Source organism: Halichoeres trimaculatus, unplaced genomic scaffold (genome assembly GCF_033239565.1).
Source record: "Halichoeres trimaculatus isolate MK-OKI-2021-1 unplaced genomic scaffold, fHalTri1.1 fHalTri1_scaffold_9, whole genome shotgun sequence".
Lineage (NCBI taxonomy): Eukaryota > Metazoa > Chordata > Actinopteri > Labriformes > Labridae > Halichoeres > Halichoeres trimaculatus.
In genome coordinates, this window is record NW_027437188.1 from 29622486 (window position 1) to 29648223 (window position 25738).

Consider the following 25738-nt stretch of genomic DNA (forward strand, 5'->3'; position numbering starts at 1 on the left):
CACGCACAAGCCAAAAGCGAAGTAAATCATAATGAAGACAGCAAAGGACAGCTCTGCTCTCATTTGTCCAGCTCAGTCATAATATTTTATAACCCCAGCAACATATGAAAGGGATAATTCTACAAAAGACGTATAGTCTGCATCGATTTCTCCATTGTGGCAGCACAGCCACTCTGTTCAACAGCCCCCACTAATTGGTCTCATGTATGAGCGATGAGCTGGCCCGGCTATCAAGCGGATCTCGCTCTGTTGTCTCAGGTCTGTGTCTGCAGAGCTAAAGGATGGTTATGCTGGTCTTGCCAGAGTTTAGACTGAAGCCTCTGAGGTCAAAACAATGAACCAAGACTCAGATATACATAATGGATGAGGATGAGAGTGCCAGGCAAGCAGCTGGCATGATATAAGAGGAGGGCTGTACTCAGCTTTAGACAAATGTGCAGGGACAGTCCAACCCATATGGATCGGCTCTGGGAATCCAGCGAGGTTAACACTCTCTTGGAGCTGCTCGAGGTTTGACTGAGCCTCTTATGGGCGGGGGATGAGATAGAGGTCCTTCTTATCGTTTACACTCTCACCAAAGATATATTAAGCTATTGAGCTGTCACCAGCACACTGCTGCCTCCTCACCTGTAACCACGTCTCTAATCCTCCTCCCGGGCCTGTGACGAGGCGGGACATTGCTGTGTAGACAAACTGGAGGTCACGTCTTGCACAGATGGCAATATGTTGTTCCCACAAACCTATCTGAGTTTCTCAGTGGGTTATAAACTAACAGTGCACTATTGTGATGTGCTGTTTCTTAGATGTTACAATCAAAACAACAGAAGGTTAAATGGAGTGCTCTTGTACCAAGTGGCAAATTCTGGTGTCATAGACCAGGGGTTTTCAAACTTTTTCAGACCATGGATCCCATTAAGGTGTGACATTTTTCCAAGGACCCCCTATTATTGCAACATTAATTAGCATGATATTAATACTATTTAATAATGACCAATCTGGTACTTTGCAATAATAGAATTCTGTTTCATTTATACTTTCCAAGTTATTCATTTTTTAAACTTTGAGAAAATGTTGGCTCCAAGGTGTATTTTGTTTTGCGTTTTGTTTCCTATCGTTGTCACTATGAATAAATAAACATGTCACAACTATATCAGAATTAATCCCATGGCACAAAACTCAACTGGCCAGGAGTTACTGGAACAACAGGAGATTTAATTGGTGCAAGAGATCTCATTTGTTGACATGCTTTCGCAGGAATACCGCACATTTTTACAATAATTTTGAAATAATCCAACAGACCCGTGAGCTACAGTTGTGGACCCTACTTTAAGAATCACTGATATAGAAAATGCAAAAGTGCTAAAAGTTGCAGTTCCTTTAGTGTCCGCCTGAAACCACAAACACAAAAAGGCAAAAAAGACAATTTTCACAGCGGAAATAAACATGTTTACAGCCTGGTATAAAAGATGACTTAAACCGGAATAGCTAGTGATACACTACATGACGTGGTACCCATCATCTTCCCCATCATCCCTTTGATTATTTCTCTTAAGCTGGCAGAACCAAAATTGAGCCAAAAAACCCCAAAAATTAACCTTAAAACAAAAAAGAGAACAGCATGCATCGGTTTAGAGTCAGTTTGTACGTTTACATGCAGCTTAGGAAATCGGACTATGACTATATTAAGACACGTGTAAACAGCTCAGTCCAACTGAGAACAGGCTGAGCATTGCTTGATTGACACCCAAAGACTGTGCAATAGCTGTTCGACTATGATAGGGCCTTAGAAGTACTCGGCATGTCTCGGCACGCCTCAGAGTTCAGTGTGAGCAAATTTCACCTGAAAGAGGAAGTAGATGATAATGATGAATAGGGCTGCTGCACTTAAACACAGCAAAAAAAGTAAAAAACATAAAGAGCTAAAGCTGCATCCATCATTATTAGAATGTAGCTTCTGAAACTAGCTCCATACACATTTAGCTTTGCTTATCAAAAATTGACACAGCGCCACCTATAGAAACAGATTGAGAAGTTACCACCCAGAAGTCTGATTCTCAATTCTGCATGTATACGCAAACAAGACCAGATCCACAGCTGTGACTTTACGATCAAGCTATGACCTTAGTAGGACCGCTGTGTGAATGTAAACATACTGAGTTATGTCACCCTTTGGTTTCTGAAGCAGTTTTTTGAAGTCCAGGGATGCTGAGGCATCTATTCGGTTCCCTGACGTACTGCTACAATGCACTAGTTAGTCAGATAAAGAAATCATGCCCCTACTAATGCAAATATACAATGTTAACATAATCAAAACAGATGAGTTATAATCTAAAAAAAAAAAAACACTCCTTGCAAAGTATGTATAAAACACAGAGTGAGTTATTTAGACCGTAACCTATTAGTACCAGGCTGCGAACATGTATCATATTCAAATAAAGGCACAAGAAGGCCATAAAAAGGAAATAACCTTTAAAAGAAATGCTGTTTTATTATGGTTGTTAATGAGGCTCCCTAGACTTTTGGGGCCAGCATCAAGTGGACACTCAAGGAACTGCACTTTTTTTTTTTTTTTTTTTTTTTTTTTTTTAACCAATAGTTGCCCTGGTTGCTTGTTGATTGTGAAATGTTTTCCTTAACACTGAAAAATGCCAATGCTAGAATATTTACCCTCATGTATTTAAAGGCTCCTGAGCCATTATGGTAGTTTAAGTTATAATAAAGTTTGAAACAAATTGGGACATGCACTTTCAGCGTTCATGCATTACTAACACTTGTTTCACGGCTGTGTAAGAGTTAGTTATGCTATGGTGCTCACTAACTTCAGAATTAATGAAAGACACAGAAACCTACTTTGTCCTTGGATGTTAAAACTTCTCTTCAAGGCTTTTTTTTTCATTCCCTCATTTGTAATACCTGAATTAAAATGGAACAAATTATCGTCAGGGCAAAGTTCAGATTTTGTCTTACTTTACGCAGCAGCTGTCAAACCACATTGAAATGATATGGAACTGCAGCTCTTTAAAAAATGTTTCCTTTTTATTCCACTGTAGCTGCTCAAAAGGATTTAGAAGGTCATTCTAATACTCCCCCTCCCTCTTTACTATTTCATATCAAACTCCAAACACATCCACCCAAACGTTCTTATCTTTAATACAGAGCTCGGGGGGAAAAAGCCCGAGTAGATTTGAGAAAAATGCCTCACAGAGCGCTTTGTCTAATTTAAGACGGAACAGCAGATGTATTTTTATCATCGTTACTGGTATGTGTGGAGCATTCGGATCACACAGAAAAGCTGTGAGGGCTGAATCTCTTTGCATGATGACAAACTACCTTTGAAATGAGAGAGGAGGAAACACTTGCATGTGCATCAAACAGCAACATATGGCTATGTTGTCATGGACACTCGAGGGGATTGTAGTAAGCACAGAGACGTGCAGCAGAGACGATGGTCAGAGACAACAACCATGAGGTAAAAGAAAGGTTTATCAACAACAGTTAAAGCAGGAATACTCAGAAATCTTCACTTTAAGAAGAAAATGTAACAGAGCAACAAAACTGAAATCTCGTCCATGACAGAAGCCTATGAGCAGCTGCTCATCAGACGGAGAGGACAGCCGGCCTCAGCTCAGCCAGTCTGCAGTTAGTTGTTGGACTGAAAGGTAGCATAAGGTTGAGTGTAACATTCTTCATTGGCGTCTACAAGAAGGCACAACAAACGGAGAAGAAGGACAGTTAAAGCCCTTTGCCAAGCAATTAACTGGTGATTTGGCACAGCAGAGATCTCTTCCCAGGTGTCCCGCCCTCCTCCTCACATGAAGCCTGTGTTGTTCCACGCCTCCCGTTTCTCCTGATGTCCTCACAGGCATCCTATTAGTTGTGCCAATAAAGCTTTTCATTTGGCTGTTTAAACGGAGATAGAGAGGAAGTGTTCCCACACTTAGCCCTGGCAACCTCTGCTGAGTGGACTACATTCATTTTGTCATCCGTACCGTTCTGAGAAAGGGTTCTGTCATACAATACAAATGGCTGCCCGAGGAGGGCAAAGTGGATGAAACGTAATGTCCTCTAAGAGGTCTGCTTGTGTGCTTATAACAGCAGCATTTTGGATTCCCACTTGGAAACAGATTACCCCTTTTGACTCACGTTCGGAGAATCTGAAACCAGTTACCAGGCTCTGGTTTGGTCACATAAAGATGAGATTTAAAAGATTCATCATCTCTTACATTTCTTCATTTAAAAAAAGCAATGAGGGTTATTTCATTTTTACTGGTTTTGGTAAATATTAAAAAAGGATTTGCAAAGTCAAGAATTGGAATGCTCCATCTATTGTACGCCTGAGAATTCGAAAGAAATGAAAGTACAAAAAGGACGGTTTTGGTTCAGTGACTTCTGCTTGAATCCACATCCTTTGGGCACATTCACACCATTAACACAAGAGTATCTATTTAAGATTCAGTTAACTTTCGTTTAATTGTATTTGGAAGTAATTTCATCTCATAAAACACCTTAGACCCCATTACTAAATCCAATCACTTGCGAAGGAGAAAGTATTTCTTCAAACAGGTCTGTGACTCTCATTCTGCTGATTCACTCTGGCGTCTCTCTTCTATCAGTTGTTATTCAAAGAGAAAGTTAATCTTCAATCACTGAACCAGGGATATTGTATTAGCAGCTACAGCATAAATGAAATGGGTAATATGCTGTGAGAAACACTGAAAGATGAACCCCCCACCCCCGACCCCTGCAAGACCAGTCCACTGTTGTACTCCCTTTCACCTCAATTCCAATTTATCAACTCCAGACTTTTGTCACCTTTAAATTGGATTTGGCTGCTGAGAGCACATTATAATTCATTCTGGCTCAGCCCTTGTTTCACAAGGTTGCGACAGTGTGTTTCCTTTTTAGTGACATCCAAACAGCAGCACAAATGTAGGGCAGCTGAAATGCTAATTAAGCCCAATCATCTGACAATCCACAGGCTGTAAACATCACTGTCAGTGTTGTGTGATTACAAAACGTCATTTCAGAAACAGTCTATTTCTGTAAGTTTGTGCCCCTGGTTATCAACGGAGACATAAATTCACTAACAGCCTGCTTTGACATTACGAATAATACATTCCCCTCTTATCCTGTCTTTTCATGTATTCAGAAAAATTGTGCTCACAGGCAGGCAGGCAGGCAGGCAGGCAGGGCCAATTTTCTACTTTTCACATTTGAAAAATTGATGAAGACTCCTGTAGTAATATAATCTAGCTGAGACATCTTTATCATATCTCATCATTTTATCATTACGGCCATTATCCCCAGGATTATTACTCACCTTTCTTGTCCCCAAAGAATAGGGTCTGTTGTGCTGGGTTTGACCACTGGAGGGAAGTGTTATCATTGAAATCCACACGACAGGTCATGTTGGCTGTGCCCCCCTCCACCACCGTCACATTCTGAGTAATGGGGAACTGACCTTGGCTACCTGTGGGATTAAGAGACAGGGTTCAGGGTCGTGGTTGTGACATGAATATGTTGCTGTTTAAAACTGTCCTTACACTGAATAATATCAATGTACTGTTCAGACTTGACACCTTTGAGAGTTAACATGCAGTCTCCACATTTTCAAGATAACAAAGGTTTTCATTACATCACACTTAGCCAGAGATGGCCGGCTTGATTTGGACTCTGGACTTGTACAGCTGTTGGGGCTAAAAAACAGTATGTTTTTTATGGTGGAAACAATGGTAGGCTTTACTCCCCCAGTGCGCTTTCCTCTCTGCCTTATTGCAGGGCTCTAATTGGTAGCATGGCCTAATTAGAGGTAGTCATGTTCTGCTGTAGAGTCTAGAGCTGCAGCTGGGTGGTAAATTGACACATAATCCCAGACACTGTGGGCCTTCGATCCGAGCGACTGCCTTGCCCTGTAACAGCCGCTCGTCACAGTGTGCAGAAGACATCCAAATGAGGCCTAATCACCCAGCCTTGCTGGATTTTACCTTCTTATTCCACATTTGTACTTGTCGTCTCAGCAAAGTCCCCTAATTACATTGCAGAAGCATTTCTATCCTGCCCGTGCTTTATTGAACTCTGCCAAGCTTCAGAAACAGATGTCTGAACCAGTGTTCTTGTGCGCTGAACAGCGAGAAGACAAAGTGTAGGCTAATATGAGCCTGACCAGACCAGCCTTTTCAAGATGACAACAGAAAACAACAACTGCATTAGAGCTGTTGAGTTCTTTTTTGAAGCTGGATGTGCTGTATCTGTCTGTGAGCTCAGCTTTGAGCTTGTTTTCTCTTGATTTTGCAAAGTCTGCTTTGTTTTCCTCTTGTAATGTGCCCAAATGTGAAGGTGACATTGTCTCTGCCTCTCCCAGGCACAGTTCACCACAGGGACATTTCAACTAAGGGAGCAGCTGTCTGCCTCATTAGTCCTGCTCAAATGGGGAAGCAGAGGAGGCTGGGAGAGCGAAAGGTCCGTGGACCTTCCTTGACCTCCATTGTCCTGATGGAGACCATTGTCAGCTCGTGAAGGCGAGGCTGACTATAAATAGTAATGTGGGAAAGATGATTCCAGTGGTGCACATTTCTTATCTCCTTATTACACACAATCACACAAAATCACATCAGCAAACACGTCATCACCACAATCATTCAAATGCAGTTGGCTGGATATCAGGTAGTCCCAGAAAACCAGTAATGCATGTCATATTGAAATGGAAATGGATGCGTATGTATTTTGTGGGGGAAGGCATGCGAGAGGTGTTGTTTTCACTTCCTGCTGAACTTTTTGTTCTATCTTCTTCTCTCTGGTGTATTACTGTCTCCAGTGTATACTGCGCACTGCACACAGGAGTGCGCTGAAAAGGAATATAACACATAAGCACTAATAAATAAAATCATAAACCTGTTTTTTATATTATGCTTATTGAATATATTAGAACTGTTCCCATGTTGTGAGCATTGCTTTTTAAAAAAGTGTAGGTCCTGGTTTGTGTGCTTTGCAGATAGCATGGTTCCACCTAATACATTCATGAAATTCCCCAGTCTCCAGATTCAGTAGCAGTCTGGAGGGTGGCAAACACTGTCCTTTTTGAGGAAACATAATCCCCAGCCCCCGTCTACGGTGTGGATTTCATTTCTTTTGAGATGCTGATGGGGGGGCGGTCGGTCTTATTTCTTCTCTACAGCTGAAAAACAATATTCTGGAAAGTCACTGAACCACAAACTGCTGCACTACACTGTACTGTGTGACCCGATGACCTCAGTATAAAGAGGGAAATGTTAAGGTGTGTGACGAAGAGGGGAAGTCTATGACATGGTGAATTCATGCTGGTGAAACAGTCGACGGCACACAATGAGTTTTTTTTTTTTACAAGGGAGATGTAACAACCAAATAACATCTACACTGCAATAAGCCCAAATCTTATCAAGTGATTTTGCCTTATTTTCAGTAGAAAATGTCTTTTTAGACTTAATTTGAGACACATTCACCTGACCAGTCCAGAAAAATGTCTTGTTTCAAGTTATTTAAAGACAAAAATGAGGTCTTAAGTTATTGTAAGAAGTAAAAAAAAAGCTACCAATAGAACAAGATAAAAGTTACTTGTATCAAGACATTATTCTAGTTTCAAGCAAATTTTGGAGCAAAGTTTTCTTGCTCCATTACCAGATTTTTTTACTCGTTACAAGTAATTGAGACTTCATTTTTGTCTTTGAATACCTTAAAACAAGACCTGTTTTTGAACTGATAAGTTGAATGTGGCTCATGTCGAGTATCATAAGTCAATTTTTACTTGAAATAAGACAAAAACACTGGAAAAGATTTTATTTTTTTCAGAAGTAATACTGTTTACCATGGTGTTTTATTTTGAAAGAAGGTTGAACAGGACTTTTTTTTTTTTTTATTGCTGAGGCATTTTCAGCGACGGCACTTTGGATGTCTTTCTTGTAACCTCATCGAGTCTGGATAAGATAGATAGATCATTGTTTTTGCATACCAAATCTGGTTATTTACACTCACACTTTGTACATTCCCCGTGCCTCAGAGTCTTTTGTCTTTTCAGTTACAGGTTTGAAAAAACTGACAATAAAGCACAAACATTTTTTATAAACGAGAACATGAGTATTTGCAGTTATGAAATTTGAAGTTTTTTTTGTGTGTTCCTCTATTCTGAAGTTTCAATTCAATACAAACAGTTTTCTTTTATCTTAAAATGCTCTTCTCATGGCTGATCATTGTTTTGTACATAAAATATGTGTATTCGTAAGTTTCTGGCACACTTAGACATTTGATTGCACAATTGTAAATAGTTAATTTGGATAACAGTTTTGTCTCTGCAAATTTTACATTGTTATTTTCATTTTTTTTAACAAGTTACAAAATTGACCATTTTTTTTTTTTTAAAAGCAACAGACTTCAAATAAATTTTTCGCTGTTTCAAAAGACATTGTGCAACTTTTTTCCATTTACAAATTCAAGGAATTTTGAAGAGGGGAGCTGCTGGTGTAGCAACCGGCAGGATGGGGGTGAACGTAAGTGAGTGTTCTGTCTTTATTTCGTCTTCTTTCGCTTTCACTGTGATGTCTAGATGTGACTGTGTTTTTTGAGTTCCTGTGTTTTTGTTTTACTTAAAAAGAAAAGAAAATCTGTGGCCAACTGTGAAGATAATTTCCCATCAGGGAAAAGTAAAGTTAAAGGAATACAGCTCCACTGTGAAGCTGTACACCAAATATACAGGGGACGAAAAAAAGGGTTATGATGGTGTAAAGCAAATAAGAATACTCCCAAAAATGCATTACAATATGTAAAAGTAGGCTTGCACGATGATAAGTTTTAACATTAACTTTGACACTTCGGACAGTCCAGAATCACCTGTTATCTTTCTCCCGCCTACGTTTTTTTATTCCTCCAGCTTTGAGTTTGAAAAAGTCACATTACATTCAGAAGCTGAGAGCTGGATAAGAGTTATGAAGTGTTGAGAAATTCATTACCCAACAAGTCAATTACCAATGACTAGTCGACCATCATCACAGCTCTTTGACCGTCTCCACCTCGCATATGGATTTTCTTACGAAGGACACATTACACAGATCATGCAGATAACGATGGCTATATTGTGTGTTAGTGTTTCAGTTTAGGGGTCATAAAGCAGAAATAATAACAGTAAGAGGAAATGACAGGTTTGACAGGGCTGACACAAAAGGCCTGCTCCTGGTAGATCTGTTTATACAGCTGACAGTTGTGTACAGCTCAGCTAAACTCCAACCTGAGGAGTCTGATCAGAGAATAAACACCTGTGTTTGTGAGAGCGCGGTGTTAATATCAGTTTACCCACAGTTGAAAGAAATCACACCCTTATAAGTCTGCACTGATTTATATCAAATGCTATGAAGCAATAAAAGTGATTAATCAATGATAGAAAAACAGAACTCTTTAAAACATAGAGGAAAAATGACCGAATAAAAGGCATAATAAACAAGACAGATGGGTCGATTTGAAAACACATTAAATAAAAGCCACTCTCTTTTGGCTTCGACTGAACATATTTTCACGATACTGTCTTATTTATCTAAAAAAACAAACCTTGTGACACTGGATAAAAAAACAGCACGCTGTGGCTTTAGCAGCAAATAAACATTAAATAGTGCAGGTAAAGAAAGATACAATAAAAGCCTCCAGGTAAAAGTGTAGATTAAGTTGAGCCATGGCTGTGTTTCCCTATAAAAAGCAAAGGCAGTGAAAGGGAACAAACAGTTCTGAGAGAAGTAATGGAGGTATGAAGGTTGTCTGCACCACTGATGATCCAAAGCGACTCAGTGAAGTGCAGTGATGAAATGAGGAATAAACCTGCACTTTTGCAATATGCCTTAGGGGAGGTGAGGCCATCCCTTAAACACAAAGCATATCACATTCACAGGCTAAAGGACTTCAGAGCAGGGCATCGCTGCATTCTTCCAGCCTCCAGATGCATCCGACTGAATGGGAGGAAATAACTTATTTTAGGTGAAGGCCAGATGCAGGTTGACAGCTTACTCATATTTACAGTTGACAGCATGTAACCTCGCTGCCATGACGGCCAGTAGGTGAGGAGAGGATAAGCTGAGATGTCTTGATGAAAGTAGCTGCTGCCTCTGAAACACGACTATAAACCTTGGCGTTTGCTTTCCTTATACCGGACACCCTCCTCCTTTTGTCTATGAATATCATGAAGTGCCATAGAAAAAATCAATATGTGGTAAGTCATTCATCCTCCTTCTTTTTTCAATCCAGCCTCCCTACAGCTTCTGACGTAGGGAGGTTGAGATTAAAAACACAGAGCACTGAACCCCCAAACTGAAAATGAACTCATTTGAAATTAAGATTTAATTTAATCAACTAAAACCAAAAGCTTTTAGCTTTTTATTGTTTTGTTTTTGTGTGTATGTGCTTTTAATCAGAACATTTCCAACATCAGCCTGCTTATGGGCCTAACTCTTAAAGCTGTAATTGGTCCCTTGGCAGTGCTTCCCTCCCTCACAATGCTTTTTTATGACAGTCACATGGATCTGAGAGCTGCTGCCGCTTTTTTTTTTTCACAGCTGAAGTAGAGACCACTCTAGTGAAAGCTAAAACCGGCAATATCACCCTGAGCTGGGAGATTATGGTCCACATTCAGGTGGGCTAGCAGCACACTGATCATCAGTCACAATGTCAGCACACAGCAGATTAGTCAAGATGTTTGCCGTGCAGCACACACAGTCAGAATGCTGCTGACACATCTCTCCACTGTGACATTAACTTTCATACAGAATGGAGCAACACTGCTTCATGAATCAAATATTTACCTGCACAGCTGAAAAATTAGGCAGAAGTAGAAATGGAGGGGAGATGAGGGGGGATTTGAATGTCTTTGCAAACATATTTGCTGATTAGATTTTAAAGCAGAACTACGTACGCAGATGTCTGCTGGCACACAGCCTCTTCATCTCTATACATGTTAGCGTGGATGAGGTCTGTGCAGCAGGTGGAGAGTCTAAATATGAATACAGATGTTTGGATTGGCTGGCTGTTGAGTGAGCGTTAACGATAAACTATTTCATTTCATCTCGACCAGCCTCTCTTCATGCCGTTATCAGAATGCAGCTCAGACCGTAGCCTGATGGAATCTGAGTCTGACAATATTAGAAGCCAAGAATATGATACTTGGGTTATTGATTCTGCAAGTGGTCTGGGCGGGTATCTGGAAAATGTGAAAATGAGGAAGATTGAAATCTTTATGCCTGTACTTAAAGGGAGGATTAAGAGCTGGATGATGAATGTAAATGGAGAGCTGATGTGGAAATCTTTTCCTGTATTTTGATTTGACTCTTGCAAATCACCAAACTCTAAAGAAACATGATTTTAAAAATAAGTATCTCTGATTTCACCAACTCCTCTAATGACTATTCATCCAGGACATAAGGTGAGAAACACAAAGAACATCTCTGTTGAGGGGAACAGAGGGTTAGTGGAGGAAGAATGAGCCATACCACCCAAAAAGCTTTTCTCAGTTTCAGCTGACTGCACCAAATAATGGAAAGCAGCGCCTTGATGAATGGCTGGAGAGCAGTGAAGCACACCACTGCAGAATGAACTGTAAACTGCAGGAGGGATAAAAAGAAAACAAATAACTCAAGAAATTGTTCAAGAAATAGCCACTGCCTCCATTCATTACAGTATTATAATGATTATTAATTTTCATAGCAAATGAATTCCAGGCAGTTCATCACGCCACGAGTTCACCTCTGGTGTGTGATTTTACAAGGACGTTATTGCAAATAGAGATGCTGGAGCTGCTGCGCTCCCTCCTGCATGCTAATGAGTTATGGTAACTTCATACTCAGCTTACAAACAATAGATTGTAACACAGCACGTCTCTACGTGCCTCACACCTATCCACCCCGACAATGTACCTGTAAGTCTTTATCATTATAGTGATTATTGAAATACATTTGTTGAAATCAACACAAATGTGACAGTTAAGGTGATACAAATGAAAATTCTCCTGAGAGCAGAACTAGAAAAGAACTCAGAGAGCGCAGACCTCTGCCAACATATCGTGATTGTCAGGCAACACTTAAGTCCTACTTTAATGTTATACTCCCTTTCAGCAGACTGTCTGCAACATATTGGTGTTAGGTGCAGGTTTGTATAGTGTTGAAAATTATGATGGACATATTTCATATCCCAGATCTTAGTATCCAGAATAAGGGCAGGTTCTGGATCGTACACTGGAAAAACTGAGCTTTTATCAAGTGTTTTGTCTTATTTTCAGTAGGAAATGCCTTTTTAAACTTAATATGAGCCACATTCACCTAACTAGTTCAGAAAAAATGCCAATGGAGCAATAAAAAAAAATTGCTTGAAACTAGAAAAATGTCTTGAAACAACTAACTTTTTTCTTGTTCTATTGGCAGATTATTTTTTACTTGTTACAATCAATTTAGACCTCATTTTTTCTTTAAATATCTTGAAACAAGACATGTTTCTGGACTGACCAGTTTAATATGGCCAATATTAAGCATTAAAAGACATTTTTTTTTAAACTAGGGGTGCACTGACTGATCACAATTTTCTGTCCGATCAACAATATTTAAAAAGCCTGATCTGCTGACCTGCTCTAATTTTTCTTTTTCTTTCTTTTTTTTTTTTTTTTTTATAAATGACAGCATATACCTTCAATGTTTCAATCTTATTTTATTAAAAATCATTGTACAGTTCTTTTGAAACAACAGAATATTCATGTTTTAACTTTAAGAACCAATTAAGTGTCTTGAGTTTTAGGTCTCAGAGCACAAGCAACAATGGCTGACTGTCAGACCTTCCCGGACCTATATAAGATCAGTGTCATATTCAAGGATGGGTTGATCACTGATCACCCATCACCGACCACGATCACAATCTCCGAAAATTAAGGAAATTAAGGATTGATCAGTGCATGTCTACTTAAAACCAGACAAAAACACTAGATAAGATTTCATTTTTTTGCAGTGTACTTTTACATCCGTAAAAATTATGGTGACCTTGTCTTTTAGGGTTTCGGGGGTCTGTCAGTGCCCTGTTGCCCTGTAGCACTTTCAGATTTTATTTAATATAAAGTGTGTAAAAAATAAAACGTACTATTAATATTATTGTTTTTATTATTGTTATTATCATTATTGTGTTGGTTTGCAAAGCAATCCAACCATTTATCGTGGAGTTATATTCACATATGGTGAAAACAGCCCTATCTCACAATTATAAAGAATCCTTTAAAAAAGTCCTGTATCCAGATAGTGATCTGGATCACCTCCAAAATTTAATCACTTCTTCCTTATCCCATTTTGAACATTTCCTGAAAATGTCATCAAGATCAGTTTGTTAGTTTTTGAGCTACGTTGTTTAAAGACAGAAAAACTCTCGCAAAAACACAACCTCCTTGGCAGAGGTGATTTCACCACTGATGGTTAATGGAAAGAAAAAGACATAAAGGATGACAGTCTTACATTCTTGATTCATTTCATCTCTCCTCAACAAAACCTCAAAGTGTTTCTTTCCAAGGTTTCTGTTCTGTGAACTCCTCGAGCAATTCCTGTGCTAAATGCACTTATAGAGCTTCTTTTGGTTTGTCAGATTTATGGAGACAGAGACTGAATTTAACCTTGAATCTTCGACAGCATGAAGTACATACAGAATCATTTGCATACGCCTCCCTGTAAATGATTGTCAAATCTAAAAATCAAACAAAGCAGATGCAGTGAAGCAGAAAACTATGAATCAGAAAAGCAAATCAAATTTTCTTGTGTTCGTCCTCACAAGGTATTTAAAAAGACAATATACTCTTGAGAACACAGTAATTAATCACTGAAATTGCTGTGACTTGACAAAATAGTAATTAATTGGCTAGCTCTAAACTGTCTGGCCTATTTGCAAGCATGTTGAGAAAGACGAAAGTTGAACATCCGCAGTGTATAAATATTCTTTTTAATTAAAACTTGGGGCCTCCTGTGAGGTGTATTCTTTGGTGGAGAGAAAAAGAAAGAATAGAGCTTGCTGTCTCCCATGTGAGGAAAAATACAGGAAGCTCTCTGTTTCAGCTCAGTGTGAAGTTTTTCGAGAAGCGCAGCTTACACTGTGCTCTTGACATCCTGTTAGATTCTTCCTCTTTTAGCTGTTTTGTCCTCGCTTGGCTCAGTCACTTTATCCAGGAAGTTTAAGACACCTGATAACATGTGACACATCCTCTGAAGAACAAAACACAACACCAACAATTTTTCAAAGGGTTCATGTACGTTATAACACATTCAACGCTGTTGATGATTCCAGGACCAGTCATTATGTCCTTCAACACATTCAGCACAGCCTCCTCTGAAGAAGCTCAACCTTGATTCAACCTTCTTTACTTACAAGCACACACCTTCAGCTTTCATCTCAAAGAGTCAGGAGAAAATAACTTCAAAGTGCCTCTTTGCATGACAAATGGAATACTGTGCTAACATGTGTGCACTTCACTACACATCAAAGAAACACATTTGCAAAAGATGCTCCAGCGGTGCAAAGATGCTGCTCAGAGTCGTGAGATGTTGACTTTCAGAGCAGATGTGAATGAAAAGAGGCTGTCTCTGGGAATTCTGCAAAAAATAAATATGTTCGAGTGTTTTCATTCCTGCATATTTTGTCATTTGAGGTGTACATCAAGGCTCTATGCTGGGGCCGCTTGTTTTCTTGATCTAGAGCTGGACGTAGACTTTGATCGTTAAGGAGGCTCATTAATGGAAACCTCATCCATACCTGTTCATCTGCACTTGATGTTTTAGGTTATTTTTGAGTTAACGTTTGAAAAAGATGCCTCTTAAATTCTTTTCAGAAGTCGTAAATGTTCGGTGTTTATCTCACTTTGGGTCTAACGATGTGTTTCTCTCGCTCCTCTAATCCAGAGCGTTATGTACACCTCTCTGTTTTCTCCTCTGTTATGTTTTCTATCAGGGGCTTCAAACGGAAAACGTTGCTTCTGTTCTCTACAAATTGTAAACCGAGAAAACAAGCACCCAATTAGTACGAGACCCAGCAGGTTTTTATTTTTATTTTTTTGCCAGTGCAAAGTGAAGGAGCTATTTTATACACACTTGGCAGCCAAGGCTTTTTTTAACCGATGTCAAATTTTTATTGATAACTTTTATGGCTCTGTCAAGGCCTTGCCCTCGGCTATGTCTCTGACCTTTTGGACCCTCATGAGTCAGAGTGCAGCCTTAACACCACAGGCAGGGCTCTTGGCAGTTGCTAAGTCTAGGCTCAAGATGAAAGATGACTGGATTTCACTGTCAGGACACCTAGGCTGAGAAATGTCCTGCCAGACAGCCTCAGACTGCTAAATCAGAACGATCTTATAACACCACAATCTGAGCCAACAGAGAGGCCTGTTGAGATTCACATTTGTGCTGTTTTCTTTGGCTGGTACTTAACTGACTTATCCAGAGTAATAATGGTAATTGCATCATCTTGGATATTGGAAGTGATTATTGAGACATGATGTGCTAAAGCGATGAACGCTCCTCAGAGTAGCACGTTATAAAATGTGGTAAAAAGCACAGTGTGAGGTAGAGCTGGATGATACCGTATATAGCCACTCTGACAATAGAGCACACGTCAGGGGAAATAATTGGTGATTAATGCTTTAATTTAGATATTCTATGGGAGTGTGGTTACCAAATAAAAGATATTGAAGAGAGCCGTGCGGCTGAGCCGGGGGAGCTTTGAAAATTTAACATGAGACAGATTTAAATCCGTGAAGTCAGTTTATAAACAGCTTACCAGTTCAGCTCAGGTGTCCACTTAAAACCACTCGTGCCAGCGCATTTTATGATATTTTAATCTTTTATTTCTTCAAACAAATTTATTTTGAGGTTTTAATGAAAATTTGGTGCTTATGTTTCAATCAAACTGGCTCCTCTGATCGGTCCCTTCCTGCAGGTGAATGGGTGTAAGTGTTCTCCTGGACTGAAGAGCTCATGTTCCTGTAAATGATTTTTCACTGGACTAGTGCTGCAGCTTTGTGCAATTTTAATCCAGAGGGTTTTTAAAATAGCATGCATGCTTTTGGTATGTGCTCACTGGTAAAGAAGCATCATTTCATTATAACTTATTTCAGAACAAACAGCGTTTAAACGAAGCAAGTTAGTGTTGATTACCTCCACTCTCCTCAATAAACAACCTTTGTTTCTGTCTCATTGTGGTCTAAAAATGTATACATCACTCGCTCATCTGACTGTAAGTTTTTGTCACACTCGATGTGGACTTGCACAGTTGAGTATTCTTTGCTCTACAATCCTCTTCTTCATTTACAATTACTCACTGACATGAAATATAAGATAGATCAAATCCGCAGCAGATCCCCCTGGGCCCACTCTTTGATTCAGTGTCATTAATTAGGCATTGTCAGATATGTGTGTTTCCACAGAGCTCCATTCAACAGTTATCATCTCAGTATGATCCAACAAAGACGGAAATAAGTGATTCCTTTTCACAAAATTGTCCAACATTAAGTAACATGATACGAAAGGTGGAAGAATAATCTGTGATTTTAGCTAGCTTATAAAACATCAGAACAATTTTCACCCTCATCATTTGGCTCATCACAACTACTTACAAGCAAATTGTATTGATGTCATGCAGGGGGTTCATTTTTTTTAATCATAAAAAACAGGCAAACATGGTAAGCCCTATTACATTTTAAACAGTTGAACATTCATCTTTAATGCTAACTAAAAAGACATGAAACATTTAATTTTCTGCGACAGCCACACCTGCCATGTGGGAGATGGCCTAATTAAGTTTCAGGACCATGAATAAGGGCAGATCACGTGAACATGGCAGAGGATTCAAAAGGAGCGAGCAACTCAATCAGACTGTAAGACATAAAATAGAACCTAATCAAGTAGGATTTCACATTATGTTTAATAATTCAGCTTATTTGCTCTTTTTTGGGCTTCATGTAGCCTTTTTGGCTCTCCCATTGGCACGTCATCTGCAGTGTTTTGCCCTTGTTTTGTCCACTTCTCTGCAAACTTTTGAGCATGGAATAAATCTACGCCTGGCCAGAGATGGGGTCTAGAGTTCGAGACTGTAACTTGGAACTCTTGAACAATCATTATGTTTTCTTTTTTGGCATATTAAGATTGAGGAAACTCTGACGAGCTTAACGTGAGACCTGCCTTTTGTCATTGTAACCATGGTAACCCCTTTACACATTGGGTGTGTGCCTCGCAGCACCACGTGGTATCACTTGTACATTGTACTACGACAATGGCAATCCGCGGCTGACCTGCAACTGCTGCTGTACCATTTGTCATAACATTTGGTGATAAAAACTTGAAACAGGATGGAACCAACAAAAGTAGTGCTGACTGCAAAGTCTGTAGGATCCAGATCAAAGATGCTAGATCCCTCACACCAAATTTTATCAGGCACCTGAAAACTCACCCGGATAGGATCATATAACAACTACTCAGTACTGACACTGTATGCTAATGGATAGGAGTGATAATAATACAGTAAATGCTTTGAATTCTTCTTATAGATAAAGCTGTGCAGTAATCTTAGTTGACCCGATGGCAGCAGACGACAAAAGCTAATAAGACTTACTTTTTAGAGACTTGAGACTTGACTTTGGGTGTATTCACACCTGGATCGTTTGGGGCAGTTGTTCTGAAACAGTGGCCAGCACCCCCGAAAGTTCGGTTCGTTTGGGCATATGTGAATGCTCGGATGCGGGACAAAATGGGCGGGTCGAGATCACCAAAAATAGGTGGTCTTGGCTCACTTCCATTCGAACCCTGTAGTGGTTCCTGTGCGATGAGAACACAAACGCCCCAGCAACCGGCACAAGTGACTCATGACTGTGGCTCATAGTGATGGGGGCAATAATGAGCCTGGTTGACAACTGTACAGTCAAAACAATAGAAGAAGAAGAAGAAGAAGAAGAGGAAGAATCAACAACAGCAGCAGAAGAACAAAAGACTGAAGAACTGAGGAAAATGAGTCGTGGGCTCACGTGCAGGAGCAGTAAAGAAAAAAGTGCCTTATCGAAGTGCCTTAACGCAGTCAGGACTCTTGAAGAAACTCCATATGTTGATCATATGGCGCATACTGTTGGCTAGATAAATGCTTTAATGCAAACTAGCCACACATGTTGTCTATGCTCCATGGCTGTTCTTCCCTGAGGAAAGCAGATAAGAACATGAATAAATGAATGAAGATAAGGAAACTTCCTGTCTTCCAGGTATGATTTCTGACCAATGAGAGAAAAAAATGGATCGCACGTGACATTTGTTTGCAACAAGAGACTTTTGCCTTGTGAACACAAACGAACCAAGTGACAACCGCTACAATTGTATCATTTTTGCCCTTGAATCGGAACAAAGCAAGCCAGCCGCAGGTGTGAATACACCCTTAGACTCTTGACCAAAGACTTAAGACTTGACCAAGTCTCACCCCACCAAGACTTGAGACCTGACTTGGACTTGCAAAAAAAAAGGACTTGTCAACATCTCTGTGCCTCACTTATTAATAGCTATGCTGTTAAGCACTGGGACGATCCCAAATTCCAAGACTGCCAACAGTTCAGTTCAGGTAAAAGTTAGCACTAGCAATGTCAAATGTATGTAAGAAAACTCTGTCACAACCTGTCTGTTATTCCAATTGTTTTCTTGTCGGTGTTGTTGCCCCTAAGGATATAATTTACTCCAGAGAGGTATGGATTAAAAGAAACAGATGAGGGGTTGATCCCCACTATCCACCTCAACAAACCACACCCTGATGATATTCACACTCAGAAAAAAAAAAAAAAAGTCCACAAAGTCCTGCAGCTCAAAGCCATGCTGTGCGATCTCATCCTGACTGTGTTCATTTCCATCAACATCTATAATAGGGTGAACTGGATCCAGAGGGGAAGGAAGTTATCTCCACTTCATTGTGGAGTGGATTCATGACAGATGTGACACAAATTTTGGAGTTTATTTCCAGCTCACTTCCTGCGGTGAGCTAGCAAAGAGCAGCTGGTTCAGATGGGGAAAAAAACACTGTGCTGTGAGTAATGCCACGGCCCATATGTGCAGGGGTTGAGCCACAGAAAGCCCAGGTTTAACCCCTGACAGTTATTAAAAAAAAATGTGGTGGAGTCACATTAAATGGATTTATGCACAGATATAGTTTCTATAGATTATTCAGAGGTGGAATTATCGTCTTAATCACTGAAGAGTCAAACATGACGATGTTGATGAGTTCTCCAGTGAAGGTACCTCCAGCTCTCAGCAGACAGTAAATATTTCACTCAAACTGTGAGGCTGTCAGCACAAGTCATCATGAATCAATGAGAAAATGGTTTATAAATGGTTTATTTTGCTACAAATGAATGCACAGAGGCTTAGTTAAATGTATGCAAACACCACTGGTGCACAGAGATGCTGTTTGCTTGTTTGTGGCACATTTAACCCTTTGTGCATATGAATTAGATCTCTCATGACTCATTTGCACAGGTGAAGCAGGTATGAAAGCGACAAAATCCTTCTGTGAATCAGGCCCACTGTTGTTTTCTATCAAAAAGTTGTTACCGCAGCTCTGACAGACCCACAATCAGGCCGGAGAGTGTCCGTCTCTGTCTGTACAGATAATGGCTGCCTGTCACATGATTCACCCCGGTAGAATTGATATTATCGCTTAGATACCATTTATGTGATCTACCTGCCAAAACTAACAACACTGCTCCATCAGAGGGAGGGGAGCAGATTAGATTAAAGCTGACCCCTTTGGTGCAGGACATCTGAAAACACAAACTGTTCTCAGTTTCAAGACAGTTCACACAATGTGCAGAGAAAGCAATCTACACTTTAAACTGCCTGATACATGTGTTTCCATTTAGAATCTGCTGTGGATCTTTTCATGCTCTAGGAAATAGATTAGTACTGTACTGAGACTATGAGTGGTGTGATGATGTTTGATGAAATGTTCACTAACAAGAAGAGCGTCCATTTTTAATTGCAGTCCTGCTTATGGCTTATCTGCTAGTAACAACCAGATCACACAACAGTGAGCACATTAATATTCCATACTGTACGTTTCTGTGCACCAGCGCTCTCTTTGAAGCATATCATGTAAACAGCATGTTCCATTCACAGGAGTCCAAAGAGGACCACTTCTGAAAATTGAGGCTGGATGTTGCCAGAATGCAGAATACTAATGCGTGCAAAGCCCTTCTGTGGTTACTGTCTGTCGCAAGTTCTGAACAGTCTTGAGATTGCAACAGCTTTGTTCATCGCTGCTTTTAATTGCTTATTTATTTGGGGCATATGACGGAGGTTTGTGCTTAAGAGGAAATTGTGTAAAAGTGATGAAATCTGAGTTTATTTGAACGAAGCAGCACATGTTAAATGAAACTTAAAAAGCAGAGTTCAGCATGTAAACTTTAGACATTAAAGGTAGATTATAAGAAGTGTATGATTAATCTCAGCACACATGCAATTTGCATAATGGCTGCATATAATATGCTTGCAGACACGTTCATTTACTACCTCAAACTGTAGGTGTTGATAATGGAAATGCTTGAAAGTGAATGGTTATTAAAGCAGATAAGGAAAGCTGCCTTATAAATTGGCCCGTGAAGTAACCCCAGCCTATCTGATTGTTTTCACCTCAAACGACCTTTCTTGAACAGTCTTCAGAGGAAAACATGAGCAAAAACATATTTCATGTTCATTTCTTTAACCAATGAAAGGTCATTTCTGTCACCAAAAACAATCATTTACGCCGACAGAGTCATTTAAGCCCCCCGGGTCAACGTCAACAGAGCTGCTCTTATGTTTATGGCAACCCCGCTGATCCAAAGCACTCACTGAGTCGGGCCTTTTTAAAAGCCATCAGCCTGCTTGATTGGAGAGATTTAAGTCACTATTTAAGGGCAGCAGCTAATTAGCACTAAATCTGATCCATTAACTGAAGCTAATCAGTAAATTACCTGTCCAAAATGATCCATGTTTGAAAAGTGCACAACTCCAGCTTTGCACACACTCAACTTTAGATAATGTTGCGTTTTAAAATCAAAAGGGAAAATTCGAAATCTTTGTATGCAGGCTTTCTAATGTGCAATTCATCCAGTCATAGAAAATCCATATGTAATTATGGTAAAAGCAAAGGCTGTGATTACTCCTGCTCAGATTAGAAATGTACTCCCTGTCACTCTGGTCTGCACACCATCCGCATCTGGCAATCAAGAACTAATGCACAGAGGCTGAGGAGACAATATATGTGAGACAAAGTGTATACAGACACAAAGCAGCTGCAGTTTTGTCTCTCATTTCTTTTGACACCAGGTGCAAAATGCTCCTGGATGGTTTCAGGAATCAAAAATCTCACATTACATGAGCTGTGAGAAGTTTGAAAGTGGTCTTTAAAAAATATTTTTTCTAGATATATGCCTGATCTTAATCAACACTTTAAAATGAGATTGTCAGCACCAATATTGTGGTTAACAGGTTATTTTAAATGGCTACTTCTTAGCTTTCAGTTCGGGTCGAGCAGGACCAGATCGATTTACGACACCTCTAGGTCTCTATGACAACACTACACTGGGTAATGAAGTTTAGCAGTGAGAAGAGATAAACACAGATATCTGTGTTTTTCTCTGCTAAAGATGATTTCTGTATTAATTTTGTAGTGATGGTGGACACAGGAGCCAAACTGTCAGACAGAAGAGCATGAGAAAGCTAAACAGGAGAGTGACACAGCTAAAGGCTTTAGCTCGGGCTGTATCGCTCTATAACACAGGGGCTAAACTGTTTGTGCTATTGTTTATTTCAACCTACATGCAGCAGTTAATTTGCAGTGGTCTGTTCAAACTTGAGAGTCTATCAATAAATGAAGAGTGAGGTCATGTTAGCTCTGCTTGGTAGATGACTGGCAGGACATAGCTAACCAGGATTCACTGACGCTACACATTAAGGACATTTCTTAGAGCACTGGGCTGCCAGTTGCACTAAATATATTCCGCTCCCAAACTATTTAAAAACTGACAGTGTTTAATTTTTTCACGTTAGCCTACAGATACGTAGGGGCACTGGGCTGACGATGTCCCTACATATAGCCAGCTACTACAACATTTGCTTGATGTCATGACTAATAAATACCTTACCTCAGCGTGTTGTATTCAGTAAAAAGTTGTTTTGAACAGAAAAAATTTGACTTAATCCTTTCTCCATTTAATCTCAAAATGAACACATGCCTCGCTAAAAGTAATTTACGACAGTGTGAATGAGACTCCAGGTCAGAAGGTGGCGAGGGACTGCAATTAAAACAGATCCTCCTCATAGTATCTTTTAATTTTTTTTTTTTGGTCTTGTAGAGACAGATTAGTCAGCATGCATCATCTATCTGCAGATCAAACACGTGTTGAGACGGCATCCCACACTTCATGACATCTGTGTAACAGCTCTGCATTGAATTCATAGTGGGCACCGATCGTGCGATCTTAAACGATGCAGGCAGTTGATTGAGCCGTTACAGAACCAGATGAAGCTTGTTAGAAAGGAAATAACCAAGACGGAGTGAGCTGTCTGTCAGCTTTACCCTCCATCAAAAAGAACATTTGGTGCCTGTTACAGAGTAGCACCTGAGCTAAAGTGAACCTCCCTCGACTCAGAGGTGGTACGAGCACTGTCCTCCCCTGTGATTTGCCACAGTGGGGGAGGGAGGGGGGGTAAGGTTCTGGCAATAAATATCCCAGCTGGGGGAAACTCTTAGCAGTGTTTTTTCTGCTGTGCAGGGAGAGAAAAAACGGGAGAGGAAAGTGGCAATACATCAGCTTCAGAAAGTGGGTCAGAAATACTGTACTGTCTCCAGGTGAAAGAGGAAATTACATGTTCAAATGGTGTTACTTGCAAGGCAACACATGTGATGTGCTTTCAAATACACTTCTGGATTCTTTCTCTCAAAGATAAAACTGAGATAAAACCTGCTCTTTTCTTAAGAACACAAAGTCTACATCGTGACAAATAAATGCCAGCCCGAGTCGACAGCTCACAGACAGAAGACTTTTCTATCGAATACAGAGGAACACGTCTGAGCGTGATTAATGCAACATATTTTTCTTAATAAACACAAGTATGGATTTCCCATAAAACTTTCACAAACCAAGAGGTGGAATCAATAAGACAACTTACCATATGCTCTTCAAATACCACTTTCAAAGACTTTTCTGAGGAGATAAGTATTCATGGTCCATCTCCATAAAGCCCGCTGAATAACGTGGTCAGAAATATTTTGCTCTTTTCAAACGTTCAATAAAATGTTATCACGGTGAGAATCCATGCTCAGCCCTCTTTAAATGATACATAACCTCTAGAAGAAACACTTTATTTGAAATGCTGTTAAATTCCCATCCCACCTGCCTGAAAGTGTCCTTCATAATGGTTACATAGCGGTTCTGTTCAAGTAACCTTCTTTCAGCAGCTTCGGGTTTTACCTCTGCTGAAAAAAAAAGCAATCACCTTCACATGTTCTCGCGCTTTATGCCGCCAAAGAAAAATATTTTGCGATGGCCCTCGAATGTCGTCTCATGGAGCAGTTTATCCTCAGCTCACTCTTTTTACCCAGTGTTTACACTTTAATGAATGATTCGTCCTTTCCCTGCTGATGCCACAGACAGCCAATAAATGCTCTGGCATATGTAAAGAAAAGCAAAGGTATGTTTCCCGTCGGTGAAATGATTATTATTCTGTCCTCCACGTCTCACATTTTGTTTAACAACCGCTCTACAAATTGCACGGCAGTTATTAGCATGCAATAGAAAAGCTGTCAAAACCGTTAATCAATATTCGAGACTGATACATGTGGTTACATTCATTATCTCCATTGTTATTAATAAAAGTTATTAACCGTAATTAGTTTGCTAAAAGTGCTGTTGAAAGAGGCTTTGCAATGTTGAACTAGATTCCAGAGGTACAGATGCTGAATGTGTAACTTCTGTTAATTAAAAACTAGGCCCCTAATTACTTCTGTAATTAGAAAACACTGCATTTTAAAAAGGGGGGAAAGGGGGGAGAAAAACTCTCAGTGTTCATTCATGAACATTAAAATCATTAGTGGCTTTGGATGAAAACACTGGCCTGAAAAAAGAGAAGAGAAATTACCCAGGCAAACATAAAGAAACCTGAAAACACGTGCTCATTAAATGATGGATGAGGATGTGGTGTTAGCATGCAGGGAGGCTGGATTTCAGTATACTGCAAGACAAGGAAAGAACAATCTTGCTCTCAGATTACAAACAGGTTAGCTCATTCACTGCAGTCTGTGGGTGAGCTGTGCAACCGAAGCTAACAAACTAAACCAACAAGGAAATATATAACAGGAAGAGTCACAAGCCTCAAACTCCACACCGCCCTCCTCCTTTCCAACCTCTATGGTTTCTATTCCAGTCAAGCCTGGATCTGCTGGGTTGCAGTCCATCTGTGTCCCAGCAGGTCGCAGCCTTCTGCAGCATCAGAGCAGCAACTACCCATTTTTGACGAATGCCAGGGCTGTGACGCATCAAGTTGAAAAAAGCAGATTGAGTGGGACAGGAACCTAAAACCTAAAAGCACCCGTTGACTTTCAAAATAAAAAAAACTTTTTCAAAACCAGATCTTATTTACTAATATAATGAGTGCAGCCAGGCCAGGAGTCGACAGGTTTGGTGTTTTATAGCCCAGCATGAATGAGGAGAGGATCGTCATTAGGGTGGGAATCGAGGTAACTCCTTGGATTCTCGACTCCAGCTGTGTGTCAGTCAGACTCGCAGACTCATCTGGTGTATTTCCAGCACACCTCCAATACCCCTTTATCATCAAAAGAACCAGGTGCTTGTTCAGTCCTTGTGCTAGCACTTAGTTGGTTCCTCGTCAGAACCGCTTTGGTTTTCCATCAGCAGGGAGTCTAGTTGGAGCCACGTAATTGTGTCTCCATAAAACGTCTTTAAGTCACTGCATAAGAAGCTGTTTACTCAAGAATGCACGTGTCATACAAAAGCTAGCAACAACGGAGGAGCTCATCATTAGGGTCGTCAATGGTCCTGTAAAATACAGAATTTTCCCATATTTCACACTTAAACATTGCATCCCGTTTTGAATCAATGCAGGATGCGATTTGTCATATTATCAGTTTGCCTTGAACGCAGCACCATTCTGCCCAAAATCAACATGAGTTTGCGGCCACCCACTAAAAATGGCAGTTGGTTGGTTGGTTGACTTTAAACGTAGATTAAGTGCCAATCATTAATTGAGAAAATCTTAAGAAATCAGAAGTAAACATGTCTGTGCCCATAGCTACTTCTGGTAGGCTACAGCAAATGATGCAAATACACAGACGTGAGTGGGAAAGCTCAAATGAATGACTTGACAGTGTGAGTGAAACGAATCCAAAGAACACAGTAAAATCTGTCGCCGAGTGCTTTTTGTATTGTCTATCAAAAATACAGACATTTCAATAAAACAACATGAAAAATGCTCAGTACTACATTGATAACCAGTAACATTCATGATTTTTGAGAAAACAACCAAAGGACAGACAGGACAGCATACAGTTTGAAAAAAAACCCAAACTTTAAAATTCTCACTTATCGACATGAAACTTTCATACATTACCACAAGTGGCACCCCACTCTACTATTGATAGGCGGCTAACCTCCCTGCTTCCGCTGCTGAGGGTGTCCCTTTTTTTTCTGCCTCAAAGA

At 40.0% G+C, this 25738-nt stretch overlaps 1 protein-coding gene across 3 annotated transcripts in view; it reads right to left on the reverse strand.

Moving 5' to 3' along the window:
* The window catches only part of cadm2b (cell adhesion molecule 2b), a 202254-nt gene that overhangs the window by 34463 nt on the left and 142053 nt on the right, over window positions 1–25738 (reverse strand). For all 3 annotated transcript variants that reach the window (XM_074679639.1, XM_074679637.1, XM_074679638.1), the window contains one exon: window positions 5321–5470. In XM_074679639.1, the coding sequence (XP_074535740.1) occupies window positions 5321–5470 (150 nt within the window). The remainder of the gene's footprint in view (window positions 1–5320; window positions 5471–25738) is intronic.